The sequence below is a fragment of the Etheostoma spectabile genome, chromosome 2 (assembly GCF_008692095.1).
Source record: "Etheostoma spectabile isolate EspeVRDwgs_2016 chromosome 2, UIUC_Espe_1.0, whole genome shotgun sequence".
NCBI lineage: Eukaryota > Metazoa > Chordata > Actinopteri > Perciformes > Percidae > Etheostoma > Etheostoma spectabile.
The window spans coordinates 16,470,951-16,489,534 of record NC_045734.1 but is presented as its reverse complement, the minus strand read 5'-3'; the positions used below and the strand labels follow the sequence as shown (position 1 = coordinate 16,489,534).

At 40.8% G+C, this 18,584-nt stretch overlaps 2 protein-coding genes across 11 annotated transcripts in view; both read right to left on the bottom strand.

Moving 5' to 3' along the window:
• Positions 1-14,564, bottom strand: part of smarca4b (SWI/SNF related BAF chromatin remodeling complex subunit ATPase 4b) — a 21,738-nt gene extending 7,174 nt beyond the window's left edge. For 5 of the 9 annotated variants that reach the window (XR_004326946.1, XM_032500425.1, XM_032500442.1 and 2 more), the window contains exons 1-25: positions 14,452-14,564; positions 13,635-13,873; positions 12,900-13,032; positions 11,630-12,181; positions 11,340-11,438; positions 9,857-10,115; positions 9,492-9,618; positions 9,173-9,346; positions 8,875-9,048; positions 8,613-8,786; positions 8,454-8,501; positions 7,497-7,627; positions 5,984-6,041; positions 5,799-5,908; positions 5,483-5,630; positions 5,206-5,369; positions 4,988-5,054; positions 4,690-4,800; positions 3,939-4,181; positions 3,702-3,815; positions 3,357-3,464; positions 2,753-2,839; positions 1,027-1,073; positions 776-942; positions 445-608 (exon numbers count right to left, since the gene is read on the bottom strand). Coding sequence is in view for 8 of the 9 variants with exons in the window: in XM_032500425.1 (XP_032356316.1) it covers positions 445-608; positions 776-942; positions 1,027-1,073; positions 2,753-2,839; positions 3,357-3,464; positions 3,702-3,815; positions 3,939-4,181; positions 4,690-4,800; positions 4,988-5,054; positions 5,206-5,369; positions 5,483-5,630; positions 5,799-5,908; positions 5,984-6,041; positions 7,497-7,627; positions 8,454-8,501; positions 8,613-8,786; positions 8,875-9,048; positions 9,173-9,346; positions 9,492-9,618; positions 9,857-10,115; positions 11,340-11,438; positions 11,630-12,181; positions 12,900-13,032; positions 13,635-13,835 (3,660 nt within the window). In the remaining variant the exon portion in view is untranslated. Of the gene's footprint in view, positions 1-444; positions 609-775; positions 943-1,026; positions 1,074-2,752; positions 2,840-3,356; positions 3,465-3,701; positions 3,816-3,938; positions 4,182-4,376; positions 4,664-4,689; positions 4,801-4,987; positions 5,055-5,205; positions 5,370-5,482; positions 5,631-5,798; positions 5,909-5,983; positions 6,042-7,496; positions 7,628-8,453; positions 8,502-8,612; positions 8,787-8,874; positions 9,049-9,172; positions 9,347-9,491; positions 9,619-9,856; positions 10,116-11,339; positions 11,439-11,629; positions 12,182-12,899; positions 13,046-13,634; positions 13,874-14,346 lie in introns of those variants that run through there. The other 4 variants (XM_032500434.1, XM_032500472.1, XM_032500495.1 and 1 more) reach the window with 4 other exon arrangements.
• Positions 14,565-15,717: 1,153 nt separating this feature from the next.
• The window catches only part of atg4da (autophagy related 4D, cysteine peptidase a), a 7,807-nt gene continuing 4,940 nt past the window's right edge, over positions 15,718-18,584 (bottom strand). For both annotated transcript variants that reach the window (XM_032500527.1, XM_032500517.1), the window contains exons 9-11: positions 18,320-18,396; positions 17,959-18,078; positions 15,718-17,047 (exon numbers count right to left, since the gene is read on the bottom strand). In XM_032500527.1, the coding sequence (XP_032356418.1) occupies positions 16,868-17,047; positions 17,959-18,078; positions 18,320-18,396 (377 nt within the window). In that variant the 3' untranslated portion in view covers positions 15,718-16,867. The remainder of the gene's footprint in view (positions 17,048-17,958; positions 18,079-18,319; positions 18,397-18,584) is intronic.

Sequence of the window (18,584 nt, the reverse complement as noted above, 5' to 3'; positions counted from 1 at the left end):
AGCTAACGTTAGCAATCAAACAATCATGGATAGCTAAAATGCTTTTGAAATGATTCCCATCTTCTGTTATTGTTTGTAGTGAGAAAAGTTTAATATTTCATGGATTCCACAAATTTCAGTATGACACGTTAGGCCGTAAACCTTTTAAATCTGACCATGCGCAACTCACATCTGCACTCGACCAGAGCCGGTCTGACTCAACTCATCTGGTATGACGCGTATTGCCGTAAACCGTTTAAATCTGAGCATGCCCGACTCAAATCTGCACTCAACACACATTGGGCAGTGACAGAGACAACCACCATGCAACTCGAAAAAAGTCATGTAACCATTCCAATGACTAAAGAAACCGCATAATTCCCCTTTAAGCAACTAGAAGTTGAGATCAGCTTGATTTAGGATTTAATTTGTAAATTTGTAAATTAAAATAAACATTAATCTAACCTGATGTGGGTTCCAGTCAGAGTCAAAAATAACCACAGTGTCGGCAGACTGCAAATTTAGGCCGAGGCCTCCAGCTCTCGTGCTCAGGAGGAAGATAAAGTACTCTGATCCTGGTTCATTGAATGTTTTCAGTAACATTCCTCTATCTTCAGCTTTTGTAGTGCCTGATATGTTAGGGAGGAGGGGAAAGAGAAGAAAAGCACATAAAGGAAATAAAGCTTTAGCAAGAAAGTGTTACAATAAAAAACAAAATTTAAGGAAGAAGAATGAATGCAATACAAAAAGAATAAAGGACAAATTCACAAACACGCATAGAGGTAAAATGTCTCACCATCCAGACGCAGATACTTGAAGCTGCGATAGGCAAAGTAGTCCTCCATGATGGTCATGAGGGAGGTCATCTGACAGAAGAGCAGTACTTTGTGGTTTGTGGCTCTCAGCTTTGGCAGGATTCGATCCAACACCTCAAACTTTCCTGATGCCCGATACAGGTCTGGACTGACGTAATGGTAGGTGGTTGGGTTACAAGGGTTACAGTTTGTGTACATGTGACGTTGATCTTGAAGTGGAATTAGCACTTACCCCTGGACTATCCCACCAGAGAATCCTAAATGTTCAGAGAAAGATTCCTGCAAAAGCAATCGAAAATGTTCTCTGTAATCGAAAATGTATTCTGCAAGAGCCCTGTCTTGCAGCTGGAAGCAAAGTGTCTTTTCTATTTTAAGACCGTCTAGCACCCACTTCTTTTAACTCTTGTGTTGTCTTCCTGTCAAAATCGAAAATCAACACTGTTGTTGACGCATTTTAATCAATGTTTTTAAAATTTTCTTACATTTTTGTCCCTTTTTTCCACACTTTTTTCAATGTTTGGCACTTTTTTGATGTTTAACACTACGTAAAACTAACTTATTAACTTTAATATAATTAACGTAATTTATAGAAAATTATACCTAATGTTTGAGTTAAAAAGCAGAAATTTGGAATTATTTAGGCTAAAATTAAAGGAATGGATGTTGATGGATAATCACAGACTGGAATATGTCACCTTTTACTCAATACTATTTCAAAACCACTCCAAATGCTAAATTCAATAAGACACCCCAAAATTAATGAAAGAAGAAGATTTATACTTGTCAGAGAGTGTTGTGTGGAATCAATAATGTTATTTTGGGTACTTAAAAAGAACATTGATTTAGGAAAACGGGTAAATTTGATCTGAGGACAACATGAGGGTTAAATAGCAAATACGCTTGCTCCCATCTTTGTGCCCATGCGCCGGTCTCCCAGGGAGGTGTGTTCAGGTGCATTCTTGGCGCATTGCTATCTTGAGGCAGCGGGAAGTGATTGTGGCATTGACCAACAAAAACCTGGTCTAAAGCCAATAGCGCAGCAGTTCATTGTTCTTTTAACAGCGCATTAGTAAAATGTGCCTAGGCTTATGCACAGCGCGCGCATGCGCACAGGCGACAGGACCGGCACACACACACACAACCACAACAACCCCCCACACACCACACACACACACACACACACACCACACACACACACACACACACACACACACACACACACACACACACACACACACACACACACACACACAACACAGGGAGAGCAGCAGCACACAAACATACAAAGATTACAAATAAAAATATCCAGTGCAAAGCCACTATCACTATACAAAGCTCTAGGTACAAACGTGCCTGGCTTTTAAAGAGAATGGGAGATAACACTCTGATTGGTTTATTGCATGTTCTTACCAAAACACACCTATGTTTTCCCCCATCAAACAAGCAAAAGTGGATTTGAACACACCCTAAATGGCCTGCGCCATGTGCTTAGATTGTTAAAATAGGGCCCACAAAGGCAAACACTTTAGTATGTGACTTGTGTTGTTCAGCTTCCTTCTCAGCATCGCCACAAATCAACTTTGTGTGGAAAAAGACACATATAGTAAATGATACATCTGTATCGCGCTTTATGTTTTTGCCATTCATTACACACACACACACACACACACACACACACACACACACACACACACACACACACACACACACACACACACACACACACACACACACACCACACACACACACACACACACACACACACACACACACACACCACAACACACACACACACACACACACACCGATGGCAGCATGCTACCACATAGGGTGCTGGTCTGACCATCAACAATTGGGAATTGGAACCCGCAACCCAATCAGTAAAGAACCCGCTCCCACTGGCTCCTTATATCCAGTGAACCAAATACATTTTTTTGCATCACACTCCTCAATAGTACCTCTATCTGCTGGAACATGTAAGGGTGGTTACAGATCTTCCTCAGCTGCATGATGGTGTTCATCAGTGTCTTTGTGCCACCTTTACCCTGGTAAACACAATGAGACAAATCGTATGGCTTGTAATCACAATTGTATTCTTTCATTCAATATTTATTCATAAAGGTTAGTCCAAGGACAGACATCAATTCTCTCTCAAGGCTTCAAATAAACCAATACTTTTTTTTTTAATTTGAGAGCCAAGAATGATAATAATAACACTAAGAATGAAAGTAAAACTTTAGCATCAGTACCAACAAAAAAGATCAGATTTTATTTCATTTGCAACTTTTCCAAAAAATATTTATAAATGTCAAATAATTCAAGTCTTTTTCTGACTAAAGCCAAACAACAAGTCTGGCACAAATAGCAGTATAAGTTCTAGACCTGTCATCTTTAATACATCTCCAAATGTTATATAAATCATCTTGTACCATGTATTCTTGAGGTCTATTATTAAAAAAACTATCCTGTATCATAACACACATGGAGTAGAGACAATTTTATTTTGGTGTTGTTTAGTTATAACGATGCCCAATCAAATATCCACTGTGTTTATGTCCTCACCTTCTTGTCCTTCTCTGATCCATCAGTGAGCAGGACCCCCTTGGCCTGCATGTGCCTGTACAGCACCCTCTGAAGAGATGACATGTCACACTTGATCACGTATTCCACCTGACGGAGAGAAGACACAAGGAATTAAATGAAAGAAGTGTGGGGGTTAGAGGTATAGCCACCATTACATTTACCAGCATTGCAAATATTAAATAAAAAAATAAAAAACACTAGAGAACACTTGAGGATTTGTTTCCCATCCATTAGCAGATAATCTGGACTAATATGTGCTTGTCTATTTGCATGTGTATCTGTTAGTGTGTCTGCTGTGTGTGTGTTGAAATAGGTGAAACATGCCTTCTCTGGAAGCTGTGCCTCCACTTCCTTCTTTAATCTGCGTAACAGGAAGGGACGAAGTACTTTGTGGAGACGGCGGATTATCAAGATGGTCTCCTCTTCATTAAGGTCCACCTGGAGAGTAAAATAACAAAGAAGTTATTTGGCAAGAAAGGCAGTATACTTCCTGCCTGTTGTCATCTCAAACACTTTAAAAAAAGAAATGGAATGTGGCCACAGCTGAGTCACTCTCTCTACCTTCTCTCCAGTCATAGCGAAAGGGGCGTTGAACCACTGCTCAAAGGTGCTGCAACTCTTGAAGATGGTGGGCAGGAGGAAGTTTAATAACGCCCAGAGCTCAGGTAGTTTGTTCTGCAGCGGCGTTCCTGTCAGCAGGACTCGCCGTGGGGCCAGGTAGTGAGTGTTTAGGACCTGGGTCAGCTTACAGTGGTGGTTCTTCATACGGTGGCCCTCATCCACGATCATGTATTTCCAACGAATCTGGTGGGGTTGAGGTAAGGGAGTGAAGAGAGGAGTACATATAGATAAAACTGTGACTATACAGTCTCATTGGATCCAAACCAACCAAAAACATAAAGTGGTCATAAGGAAGATCTCTTATCCAGTGTCCTCATGACCATGCTGGCTCAGTCCCAAGCCAAAGCCTTGAGCCACTACATGGGGAACAACACCCACCTTTGAGCAGTCAGGAAGCCTATATGACTACATGAGTGCATAGCAGCATGACGTTCACAGAGGACAGTGGGAGACGCGGTATACAGGTGGTGTCAGTGTGGCAGCACCTAGGAGAAAGCACTGAGATGCAGCATAGGGGGCGGTCAGATTGGCCAGGTTAAAATACTTTTAGACTTTGGGGATTTAGGAAGTGGGAGACGACAAAGAAAAACACATAAAGCAAAATCAAATTTTAACAAAAAATGATTTTACTATGAGTGCCTGGGTGTGTTTGAGCGTGTCCTTCTGCTTGTGTTTGTACATCTCATCTCACCTTGGCCAGTACTTGTTTATCCTTGATGATGTACTCGTAAGTGGTGAGTAAAACATTAAACTTGCCAGTGCGCAGCTGGGGGACAAAGGCTCTCCTGGCAGCAGGAGACCCCTGAAAGAAGAAACATTTAAAATTACAAATATGAAAAAAATAGGTATAAATATATATATATAAAAAGCATAATCTCCTTCAATATATCAACTTCAGCAGGTCTCAATATTTGACAATAAAAGCAAAAGCTACAAAACAATTGATAAGTGCATTTGTAGAAACACACGTTTTGGCTGCAAAAACCCACCTTGTAGGACACTTTGACAACTGTCGGTGCCCACTTGTCAAACTCATACACCCAGTTAGAAAGAGTTCTGTCAATGAGAGGCAGCAATTTATTCCGAATACTACAAAATCCATTTTTCTTCATTTGTATGAAGTGTTTGTATTGTGTTTGTGCAAATACCTTCCATGAGGAATAAGAACAAAACAAGATATTTTTGCAAATAAGGACTTTATGCTAACGAGAGGGGTACAATGATGAGGTAGGGACCATTGAGTCGTTTGTTCTCCATGAGGTATGTGATGAGGGCGATAGTCTGAATGGTTTTTCCCAGACCCATCTCATCTGCCAAGATCCCATTCAGATTATTATTGTAGAGGGAAACCAGCCACTCCAGACCTTTAATCTGACAGTCAAGCAAAGCATGTATCTCCTTTGTCAAATCATAAAATTCAAAATTGTATTTGTGTATGGCAAGGTAGAGATTAACATGTAATCTATCTGATTGTGCTTGTTCACCTGATATTGTTTGAGTTGTCCATTTATTAGCAAACTGGACTGTTTCTCCACCTTTTCTGTAACAGCGTGAGCCACAGAATAATAAGACTGGAGGCCTCGGGCGAACGCTGCACCGATGTATTCATCATCCACGTCCTGTTTAGCATTTCTGCAGAGGAAGCACATGTCAGTTTTATTACTAATCATGGCATTAAGTCATTCGATGGACACTTTTTGTAAATACCTTATGAGCACATGTATGTTTTGTTTGGGTGGCCCTAAGAACATAAATGGTAGAAAAATGTATCCAAGTGTAGTACTCTTTATATGTACTCACTCGATGATGTGTCGGACGTCCACCTCTGACACATCTTCACAGTCGGGGTCTGTAATCTTCTTCTTTTCCTCCACCTGAGTAGCCGACGGCTGAGGCTCCTCCTCTTCCTCCTGCCAGACAGCTTGTCAGTGATTTGAGCAGTGAATATGAAACTGGCTTTAAACATGTCTTTTAAAACAACCCACCTCCTCCTCTTCCTCCTCCTCGCTGTCTTCACTGTCTGAGCGAGGAGCCACCTCATAACTGGACAAAATACATGCATAATCAGATTGACTATCAGCCCCTGTGTCTGAACCTTTTTACTGTACAGGTCACCCTCATGCAGATGTTAATTTTTAATCACACACCTAAAAGCCTTAAAGTGAATTCATTAAAAAAGCTGGCTTAAAGCTACAGTTGGAAAATTACTTTTTGTCATATTTGTTGTCAAACTGTCACTATATCCTCCTGACAGTACTGCATGAATCATGACTACATGAATACTAAATCAATGAAAAAAATTCCTCTTCCTCCTCCTGGTGCTCGAATGGCAAAAGGAAAACAACCAAACAGAGCTGTCTAACACAGTAAGCACTACTCTGGAACTGCGGTTAAACCCCTCAAACGAGGTAGCACTCATCAAATATGAATCAAGATTCTTTTACTGAATAGCCTATTTCTCGCATTATTTTTTCAGAAACATATTTTAGTGTACTGTTTAGCTATAAAATGACAAAGTTTGCCAGGGCTTGGCTTTGTCTCAACGTAATCAGAAACATTCTCATTTTACAGTGAAACTGTTTTCTAAAATCTGTTTCTGTAAACGTACAGTTAAGGCGAGAAATAGGCAATGCAGTTACAGAATCTTGATTCATATTTGATCAGCGCTGCCTAGTTTGACAGTTTGACAGTTTGACAGTTTTCATTGACACTGCGGTGGTAGAAACTTCTCGGCTCTGATTGGTTATATATCTTCGGGCGAGTTGGAAACTTGCAAATGTTAAATAGTTAACATGCTAATGTTTAGCAATGTAATGTTAAGCACACTAACGTACAGTTGACATGTTTTGTTGATGGCTAAACATACTCTAAGTTTCTTGTTGTCTCTTGGTGTATTCATGTTAACAGAAGCCCTCAGAGGCAAGCAAAAAAGTTTTTTTTAGCATTACATTTTCTAATTTTGAAAGTTTTGGCTGGCCAAAAGAAAACATTGCACTGCAACATTATATTACTTGCTAACACACACTATATGTACCTTGTGTTTAGTTTTTTCTTTTTTCTTTTAGAAGAAAAGAGCCCAAAAATTATTTTCCTGCTTGCCTCTCATGGCTTCCGTACGTGTTTAATGAATTTTAACATGTTTTATGTACTTTAACCTGCATGCTCTCTTTGTGTTCTATATTTTACCTGGCCGCAAGCCACATTTCAGTTAGCATCTTTACCATCCACACAAATCTTATCTTATGTTATCCTGTGTTATGTAGCATAAATCTAAGTTACAACTAAGGTTCAAGCCAGCTGATGGTGCCGGATGAGAATTCACTTCAGATTTTTAATTTGTCCTACGTGGACCAGGAATTTCATGGCAATTCTTCCTTCATCATTCATTATTTTAATCAACGGTTCAGCAGGCTACCTTACATTGCTGTACCTACAGCCATAGACACACACACACATTTTCATACAAAAGCTTCTTTTCCTCTGTACAGTCAGTCTCACCCAGGGTTCATCTCCAGCCAGGTCTCTAGCTGTCCAGCTCTTGGAGCGTCCAGTCCTGTCAGGATGTTCCCACTGTCAACGTGGATGACTTTCACAGGCAGGTCACTCATCTGACTCGTCTCATCGAGAGGCTGCAGGGGAGGGGGTAAGTTATCTATCTCGGTTCAAGTTAAATTTCGGACTGGGCGAGTCTCATTAGGGTGGGTTTAAATGAAATGAGACAAAGCTACTATGTGTAGAAGTTAAGTTTACACTAGTGATCATAATGCTTCTAGTGTTTGGCCAATTTGACAACCAATAAGTGTCACACAAACATCCAATTATAATTTTGTAATCAGCGTATGCTGCATTAATATTATTTCTACACTTTTACACACATTTTCTTCTCTTTGGGGATTTGTTTGACAGTAACTCATATTGTTTGCGATTACAATTGTTGTCACCTCTGATAGATTATTTACTCACTTGTTTTCTGAACATGCACACAAGGCTGACGTGGGCTATGGCCAATGGCTTTTGAGTTTGGTGACCAGGTAAAGATTTATTTTGAGCCATGTATATATTTGTGCCACTTTGTGTCTTATGAAATCTAGTTGATCAACATGTTGCACAGTAAGAGTGAACAAAAGAACCATTTTGGGAGCAAAGAACTGTGTGCAGATTTTTTTAATCTTTATTTTACCCTTTTACTTTTAAATGACAACACTAAAAAGCAAAACTTTGTGTGAAATTTAATCTGTGTTGTGTTTAAAAGGAGGTCTCTCTGGAGATCACTGAAAGCCCCAAAAAAATGTGAATAGAATGTGAACCCAGCATTTTTGAAAAGCAAAATGTATCACAAAATCAGTGACTTTAAATATCTGCTTGAACTACCTCTCCCTTACTTAAACAGATTTACAGTAACCAACACAAGGTTAACCTTTAAATGCCATCACTACAGCTGCTGCATCTGCTCACCTCGCCATCAGGACCCATGACAGGAGTAGGACCCTCGGCATTTTCCAACTGCAAGACAAGAAGAAGTTGTCGAATCACAACAGAGATCATATTCATCTCTCAAAGCAATTAATTATTCCAAACAAAGATCACTGGTTCCAGAACTGCTGTTTTAAATACCTTTTTTTTCTTCTTCTTCTTCTTCTTTTTCTCCTTGAGGGCCTGCGCAGCTTTGTGAGCTCTGACTAACTCGGTGAGGTTGGCGACATACTCGTCAGTTTGCTGCAGCAGGTAGGCCAGGCGCTTATCCTTCTTTTGGTCAATCAGTTTACGATAGCCCTCCTCATCCTCAGCCTGGAAGGACAGACACATATACAGTGTGTGAAGGAGGGTATGTGTATTTTGGAAAGTGTGTAACTGTGTCTGTGTGGTTTCTTCTTACCATGAGCCTCCTCATCCTCTCTTTCTCAATGCGCTCATTCTCTTTCTTCTGCTCCCGTTCAGTATTGGCATGGTAGGTGGCCACAGCTTTGGTCAGTTTCTGCATTTTGCCTGTGATGGAGCGGTGGTACTCTTTGAAGTCTTTGGCGTGTTGCAGGATGCTGTTGAGGTACTCCTAAGGTACGAGTTGTATGGGATGAAGGACAGAGAAGACAATACACAGAAAACGAGAGGAGTCAATCAAAAACACCCTTTTTAATCTTATCAAAGGCAACATCATGACTGTATATGTCCTTTACCTGATGTTTCTGCCGGCGTTTGCGCTCTTGCTCAATCTTCTGCTGTTTCTCCAGTTTCTCCGTGATGCGCGCCTCTCGCAGAGATTGACGCTTGCTTCGCTTGTAGGCCTTGGCATCAAGGGCAGTCTCTAGCGCTGTGTCGCGACGCATACACACCACAACCTCTTGACGCAGCTGTGGATAGTCATATAAACAGACAAATATACAATCATTGACTCATCATTAACACAACCACCATTACTGAAAAAATCTCAAACATGTGATGTTGTGAAAGTTAGAGGTGAAAATCTGAAGCTTGATGGTGTAGTGCAAACTGTACCTGTCTCTGGAAGTTAAGCAGTCGGAGGGCTTTGAGCTCTATAGTAGCTTTGGTACGTAAATCCCCAGCCAGGGAGCCCGGCAAGTTCTCCAGCTCAGCAATACGATGAGTGATCCGAGCCTGTAACCTAAGGGAGTACTAAGTTGAATTTATTATTAATTGTTCATGCTTTGGGTTTTTGTACTTTAGACTTTGAATACCTCTGTTATACAGTACACAAGAAAAAACAACAGAAAACTTTAAAAAAAAAAGACAAATTTAGCAAAAACTCTTCAGCAATGTACTGCTTGTAGTACAGTACAGAATAACCATTCAACCCTTTGGATTCCGTCATTTCCCACTACAGGAAAAGTAATAAGATGTACCTGAACTCCCTCTCCTGCAGTATCTCCACTGGGTCGAGTCCACAGGGTTTCTGAATGGGGGTTATGCGGTTCTGCTTGGCATGGTAAGGCATCATGGGAGTAGGCTGTGTTGGCTGGCCGGGGGACTGAGTCTGTGGAGGCATTACTGGGGAGGCAGCAGGGGGAACTGAAGGCGGTGCAGGAGAGGGTCGACCAGTGGGCTGAGGGGGAATAAGCTTCTGGGGTGCGTTGGAGGGGGCTGCTGCATTCACCATGGGGCCTGGAGGAAAGTGAAGTGTGGGAATGAAGACTACATTCAATGTATAGAAAATGTATAATTTTAATAGTAAAAAATGTAAAAGTTTAGTGTCTTCCCTTTAATTCTGTTTTTTTGTAAGGTTTAAGCAACATTTAGACATTGGCAGCAGTATGGAGCAATAATCTTATGAGTAGGCCCCAATATTGTTTGCAGTGCACACCCATCAGGGCACATGAGGAAGGCAACAACGTAAACATTCCTTCTGTTGTTTTCACGCTATTCAGTTCAACAATTGGTGGCAGTAAGGCACCAAGACACTGAGCAATGCACCAACAAAGACAGGGCAGAAGAAGACTGCTAGGTAGTCCTTGTGTTCTTTTTTGCCCAGCATGTTTCCTTGGATCAGGGAGGCTCCAAAATCATGGTAGCAGCTGTCGCCATGGTCCCGCTACACGTTCTGCGATGCCATGTCACATCCTGCTATGCTCTGCGGTGCCCTGCTACGGCCTGCTGTGCCTTGAAATGCCGCACAGTGCCCTGCTATGCCACGAATTACTACATACTAATATTTTTTTTTTTGATTGTTATTGCCACTCTTCACTTAACCCCAACCGGCCCGTCAGACACCGCCTACCAAGAGCCTGCCTGGGTCTGTCCGAGGTTTCTGCCTAAAAGGGAGTTTTTCCTCGCCACTGTCGCACTGTTGCTTGCTCTGGAGGAAACTACTAGAACTGTTGGGTCCTTGTAAATTATGGAGTATGGTCTAGACCTACTCTATCTGTAAAGTGTCTTGAGATAACTATTGTTATGAACTGATACTATAAATAAAATTTAATTTAATTGAATAGCAAGTAAACATGGATGTAACCTATTGTTTACAAGAAAACTAAGCAGGGCACCTTTAAATATTCAGAAATAGTTTGTTTGAAATAAATATTAGGAAAATACTGGAAGGTAGAATAAATGTAAGAAGAGGCAGGCAATGAGTGTCTTTATCATTACAGTATAATCAGCCAGTGTCTACAAAGTGAACGCTAAAACCACAAACTCTTATCAAAAGGACAAAAATTGGCGTCATATGAACATTCTGTTCCTATCCTAACTAATATGTGTTCTTACTTGGATAAGAGGTCATAATTGGAATTTATATGGACATACTAGCTCTCACTTAGCCGCTCTTCCTCTAATACCTGAGCTACTCACATTCAACAAGTTCAACTAAAGTCTTGCAACAACACCTTCTACCTTCTGGCCAGCACTTGGGAGGTCCATTTGGGTTTTGGCCCTGCATCCCAGCTGGAGTGCCCGATGGGCCTGGAGGAGGCATGTTGGGACCCATCATTCCTAAAGAAACAAAAAGGTCTTAAGACAAATGGCACATATATAACGTAAAACAAATTTGAAAAGAAGACATTTGTAAAACTATGCAGCTAAGTATGAAGATTCAATGTTAGGTACAAATGTGTCTTCTATCAATTACCCATCATACCACAGCATATAGCTTGGTATTCCAGACATTCCCCATGTGTGCTCACCATGAGCTCGACTGTAGCCTGAGCCCATTGGCCCAGGCACCGGTACTGGTCCTATTGGTCCACCTACTGGCCCACCTCCAGATCCAGGAGCCAAACTGGACATGGGCTGCTGCTGCTGCATCCCCGGCATGGGCCTCTTCCCTTGGACAGCCATTTGGAGGTGGTCTGGCAGTGGCTGCCCACGGGCCAGCATCTTATAAGCCATGATCTGGGCTCTGAGTTGGTGAAGCTGGTTCTGGTTAAAGGGAGTAGGGCCACCAGGACCTCCAGGGCATGGAGGGACTCCAGATTCAAGGCCAGATGCAAGGGTGGAGAGACTGGGGCCAAGGCTGGGTCCAGGGCTGGGGCCTGGGCCGGAGCTACCTGGAGGGCCAGTACGGTTATTGGGACCAAGAGTGTGTTGATCTCCACTGGGGCCATCTAAAGGTGTAGGCGCAGAGCCGGGACCACCAGAGGAGGAGGAGGAGGACGATGGCATCAGCGGTCCAGAGGGGGGACCATTTGAAGGGACAGGGCTGGAGTGGTCAGAGCCCCCTAATGGAGAGTGGTATCCTGGAAGACACAGACAGAAAGAAACATTTCTAAACATAATACCCTTAAAACCACAAACCAATATAGTGGTTTTACACTTCTCTCTTTGTGTTTGGTGTTTGTGGTTCATATGAAATAAACAAAGTACAACATGTGAAGCAGTGAGCTAGAGAAGCTTGTAAGTGGATGTTGTTCCTATGGACAGAGCCTGGCTTGCTTCGTCCCCGTCTTTAAGCTAACTGTTTGCTGGCTGTAGCTTTGTATTTTACGTTCCAAAATGAGAGTGCTATTGAACTTCTCATCTAACTCTGATTTCCCAAAATGTTGCAACTATTCCTTTAACAAGAGCCTTCAGCGTACTCTTGCCAGACTGTTATTTCCTAATGTTTTTAACTCTGTTTCACAGTACTAAGCCTGTCTGTCTGGCTGACTGTGTTGTTTCATTTCCTGTATCCCTTCCTAATAGTGGACTGTATGCAGACGCCAAGCTACACAGTTGCTGCCTGCCTGTTAACAACTCATTTATTAGACTGAGCCATTGTACAAGTTTTAGTATTTTGATGTTAAAAGAAATGTGTTAAAGAGTTTGAAAACAATGGCTCATGAGTCACTTGATGACTTGCGACAACAGAGATACTCCCTACATTATGAGCCAGCCACACCACATAACCAGAACACAACTTGTCTTACACAATGATGGAAAGGATGAAATTGCTCAAGATAAGTCTAGCGTGCCTACCTTGCGAATGTTGGTCTAGAGGACTGGGTGGGGGGCCCATACCACTATGCCCGCCCTGTCTCATAGATAGTCCCTTCATCTGGCTGAAGCGGCTCTCCTCACTCATGCCCTTCTCATGCATGCTGTCCATGGGCTGTGGGAGAAATCTAATAAGGTTAAAATGAAACTATCATCCGATTCAAAATTATTAAGTAGTTTCAGTTACAAAAACAACACAGTGTTGCTAAAGAAAAAGCAAATTAAAATAAATAATAAAACAGTAATAATATATAAAAATCTAAGGAGTTGTAACATAATATACAATAATGTATAGATTAATATGCAGCTGCAGTTATTTACAGGTATTACAGGCTAAAAGTAATAATTGCATTCTGAAATATGGATAAGTGATAAAATGTGCCTGTGTTAGCATGTGCCCACTGTGATACTGTGGAGGCATTAAGAAATTTAGAGTGACGGTCCAGTCATATAAAAAAAAATGCAAATCTTCCTTGTCCACAGTTGATCAAGTTTTATGTTTTTCTGTGGAATTAAAGTCAATATAGCTGCGTGGTAGAGTTCACAGATCATGTAAATGTGATATTTACACTCCTTAATATGCATAAATAACATTAAATATGTGGTATATAAATTTAAAAATAACTACTGACACTCCACCTGAGTTTCCTAAAGGACTGGAATTAACAGCGGTGGTGGTGTGTCTCAGCGGGATGTTGGGTGTTTGCACATCCTTACTTTGTGCGGAGGGTGCATGTTGTCCTGGCCGTATCCAGAGGGCCCTGGCTGGGAGTGTCCCGAGGATGGAGGGCCAGGGCTGGGGCCCATCATACTGTGAGAGGAGCCTGGGGAGGGCCCTGGGCTGGGGCCCAGCATCGCCCCAGGGGAGGGAGGACCTGGGCGAGGGGGGCCTCCCATGGGGGGATCTGGTGTCGACATCGCCCGGGGTCTCTTGCTCTTGGATGAGCAGCAAGGGCCTGAAAGAAATGAAGAACAAGGTGAGAGGGAGTGACAGCGAGCACATGATCTTTGCAAAAAAAAACAAATTTTACAATGCAATATGCAAAAGTTAGTGATCTAAATTAGCATTATTTAGTGGTTTAATTAGACAATTAATAATGTTGACAATGAGGCTGCATACATGCCTTCAACTATGCTTTTCTGACAAATGAAGTAAGTGCACAACCTTTTCAAGATATGGGTGAATTTTATCCAACGCCTATCAGAGAAAGACTCTCCATTCTCCTGCTGCTGCACCAAGTCACCCGTTGCGCGCATATGCAATTACAGCTGCAGGGTCTACCACTGCATTTGAACTGAAGGCGGGGAAATTTAGTAAATTATGCAGATGAGCCCATGCCACTGAGATTTTCCTCGCTCAGACCATGATGGGGTGTATCGTTAAATATAAAAAGGGGAATGGCGGACTGTGCTTGCGCGACTGACCTACCCGCATCAACAGGACAGTTGTTTCTGGCTGAATTTCTGCGCTCCCGAGTTTATTTTTGTGGGGAATAAAATAAGGCGCACCAGTTGACGCAATTAGTCTACTCACCCTCTTGATAATCTGCCTTCAAGCGTAGATTTGTTTCATCGACGCGGCTCGAGCGCCCCCTCCACCGCTTCTATGACCGAATGTCTAGTCACTGCTCTCCAGCAGCGCGCATGCGTGGGCAGCTACAGCAAGGCATTATCACAATGTGCATCAAATCTGTACTGGCATATGCTTAAATCAAGCCTTTTAAAACATTGAAATCCTCAACCAACAAAAGCTACATAATAGTAAATTAATAACAAATCATAAAAAGCTACAGTACTAGGGAGAAAAGAAAAGAAAACATTAATCATCTACGAATTTTGAACAAAAGTAGGCCTAATAAAAACAAGCAAACGAAAAAAAATATTTTTTTAAATGCTAGTTAACAAGGATCAAGTATTTATTTTTTTCCAATAGGTATTTTAGGATTTCTCAGAGCTTGCAGACGCTGAAACCTAAACGCAGCATGAACCTATGGATTTTCTGGATGATTCTCACTGAATTCAAATAAACAAATGTGCTACATACAAAAGATGTGCATCTACCTCATTGTACGGAAATTCCCACACTTAAGATGCTCCGCAAATAAACACATTATTTCTTTGAAATGACAACCTGCAGCGCTGTAAACTTTTAAAACATCTAAAAATAAACTGCATCCATAACTACAGCAACATTTTACTGCTTTTCCTGTGTAACATTTACCGTACACAGCAGATATGCTCTCACAATGTAATACCATTACATTACAGGAGAATTAAGTGTTTTGAAATTTGGTGCTTTTGATGTACTTTATGGAATGTATGCATATATCATTTTATACCAGTTTATTTTCAGTGAATTTTGAAGAATACTTTTTTGTCAAATTAATTCAATCCAACCCCTTTTGTTCTAACAAACTAATAAAACCATGTTAAACCATTGAACGACATTTACCACAGCACCAACGATTTACCACCATTGTGATTTATAAAAACAATGTCAAATGGACATCACTGACGAGTAGGAATTATAAGCATATACCTGTGTATTCAATTATAATGCCTTTTTGCCAAAGTTATAGATTTTACTTCCTTAGTAGAGTTAAACACGAAACCAGATCACAAAAAACATATTTGCTTAAAAAGTTGAATTGAGTTAACTGCAAAACAACTTTTGAAGACAAACACGGCACTTTGCCTGAGAATAAACAGTCGGTGCTCCTACAGCAGTGATCAGGTAAGAACAAAACAGTGCATATCCTTAAAACTGCTAATATCTTGAGTATGAGATACCAGTAAAACATGATTCCAGTGTTTGAAGTTTAATCAGGACAACAAACCAAACAGTAGTAGGGCAACCTGCAGTAGTAACCATGTAAAAAGGGACAGATTAAACACAAATGACATTGCAACAAAAGCTTGAAGGCAAACATTCTATTCAGATTGGGTTGGTTTTTGCCAAGTGAAACCTAGAACTTAAACTTATGTAAAAAGAGCCGTTCTGGGTTGTAATTTGCAAATGTATCCAGATAACTTTATGATCCTGCTTAATGGGACAAGCCATTTCACCAGGCAAAGAAACACATGCATCTCCAACTGAAGGGATAATTTTTCTTCAACCTGGGAGCTTGACTAACTTTTTGGGAATGTTATTTTCTTTATGACCAATAATGGAGCGACACAGCATGTGGAAGATCGAGACCCTGGGCATTTGTGTGAAATTCAGACCAGACTGCAACACTAGAATGAATTTACATCTGTTCAAGATGTTCTTGGAAGAATTTGAAAGCTTTGCGAAATCCAATGTGTCAGACACCTAAATACATCAGTACACTTATTTAAGAAAATGTAATATACACTAACACCACACTTGCTCACACATTCATATACCCTATAAATAAATTTAAAGAACAAACATTTTCAGCAAATCATACAAGTTAAGATCAGTATCAGGCACCATCCCCCTTCACTGACCAGTGAGATAATTAAATATCATGTCGACCACACATCACCTTCCTGTGCAGTTCAGACCAGGCGGAAGACAGTAATTGAGTGTATTTGGAGTACTTTTAAGCACGTGATTTTGATCGCACATGACCTACTGAGGTTTTTTGAGGGTCTGATAAAGAAAATCAAAAAGACTTCAAGTACTTGAAACATTTCCAACCATGATCCACTTTGAAATAGTGCCTTTGCCTAGTAAAATAATGCTCCACACTGTACCCATTAATGCCTGTCAGCATAGAATACCACCATCCACACAAAAAGGGGATGACAGGAGCCACACAGTTTTTATTTCCGTTGACCAGTAAAAAGTAATAAAGCACAAAAGCGTCTCATCCACTTTGCAGCTGCACCATCAGCAGAATCATGTCCTTCCCTTTGAAAGGAAAATGAGGTGTCCTTCTCTGCCCCCTGCTGGTAAGTGCTAAGAGAGCATCCTCCTTGGTACCTTACAGGAAGACAAACTCATCACTGATTGTTCTGTTGTTACTCCTCCCCAGTTTGCCAGGGGGCAGAATGTGGGCTGCAGGTCCACTGTGATTGCTGCAGTGACCCTCAAGTCCATAATCCTGACCCTGGCCCTCTACGAAAGTAAAGATGGGGTACTTCTCCTTTGTTGATGACAGGGCCTGGTAAGAAAACAAGATCAAGTCAATAAAACGTCCTAGAATGCTACAGAATGATTCAAGTATTGATTGAGAAAATGTCATGTTAAGAGAGCACATGAATATCTATTAAATTAAGTTATTTTACATTGTTTGTTGGTCAAAATTAAACTAAAGCTGTAACCAATAGTTATTTGCATTATGAATCAGTCTATTACATTGAGGTCTTCAAATTGCTTTTCGTTATTTGACTAAAAATACAAGAATCAAACAGATGTTCAGTTAACACAATATGAAAAGAAGGAAATTACAAATACACTTACAAATTTCCATTCCACTCCATTATAGACATAATACCAGCTGATCTGAGTGGGTGGCTGATCTTTAATGCAATATCTACATTGTCCATTATCAGCAACCATTGATCCAATGTTCCAGAGGCACATTCTGTTTACTAATCTGATATCATTTTAAAACAAAAAAAATAACTAGAAAAAAAATTTGAAAACCCTTGCAATTATGAAAGCACATAATGGAATATGAAAACTGCTACCCTGGTTAATAAAAAAACAAAACAATGCAACTGATCTCAGCAGGTATTCTGTCTATAATGGAGTGCAATGGAAATTTCTAAGTGACCCCAAACTTTTGACCAGTAGTGTAACTTCTTCAAGAAAAAGGTTCACGTTTTCAAGTCTGTCAGTCACTGAATGAATGAGTGTACAGGTGATTCCCGGAAGCTAATTGGTTCCAGCCTGACAGCTACATATGTATAGTAGGGGCTTGTAGCATTGTTGGTTAATCTCTTTGTTAAAAAGGACAGGTTCACAATATTTAGATCAAGGGAGTTAGGAAGTTAAATGTTATTGTCCCTCCTGTTATTTAATGCTTTTAAATTTAGAGTCAGATCCTGGCAGGAGGGTGCAAAAACTCACCACACTAACAGCAGAACATAGAGACTCAAAGTCCTTCTTGTTCTTGGCATAAAAGCCGATGGTACAGCTGGGATCCATACGGTTGAAGGGCATCTTCTTGGGAGAGCTACAGTGGAATGACTAGAGAGTGACAGAAGAGACAGAGGCCATACAATAACTGGTCAATAAATGTTCATGACAGGACATGCGATCTTCAATGGTCTGTACAGTCAAAGCACTATTGATCATGAAAGTCACATGGTCCAAGTCCAAAATGATCTGATAAAAAAAAGAAAAAAAAGAGACAAAGCCAGACAAATGGAGGAGAGGAGGGGGGATAGTGATAAAACATGTAAAGAGAGATGAAGACAATGCAACCAACCTCCAGTGAAAAGTTGACTTGTGAGAAATCCACCACAGGCTGAGAGTAGTGAGGGTCTAGATACAGCAGCTGCTCGTCTAACAGACAGGAAGAGGAATTGAAACACTGTATAAAAAGTTTAAAATCTCCACCTGCAAAGTGCTGTTTTCATATTCTTAGATCTTATTCCCACTAACCCAAGCTGAAACTTTCATGGTTGAGTATTGATGCTAATACCAAATGCCATAAGTCTACTGCTGTATTTAAAAAAAAAAAAAAAAAAAAA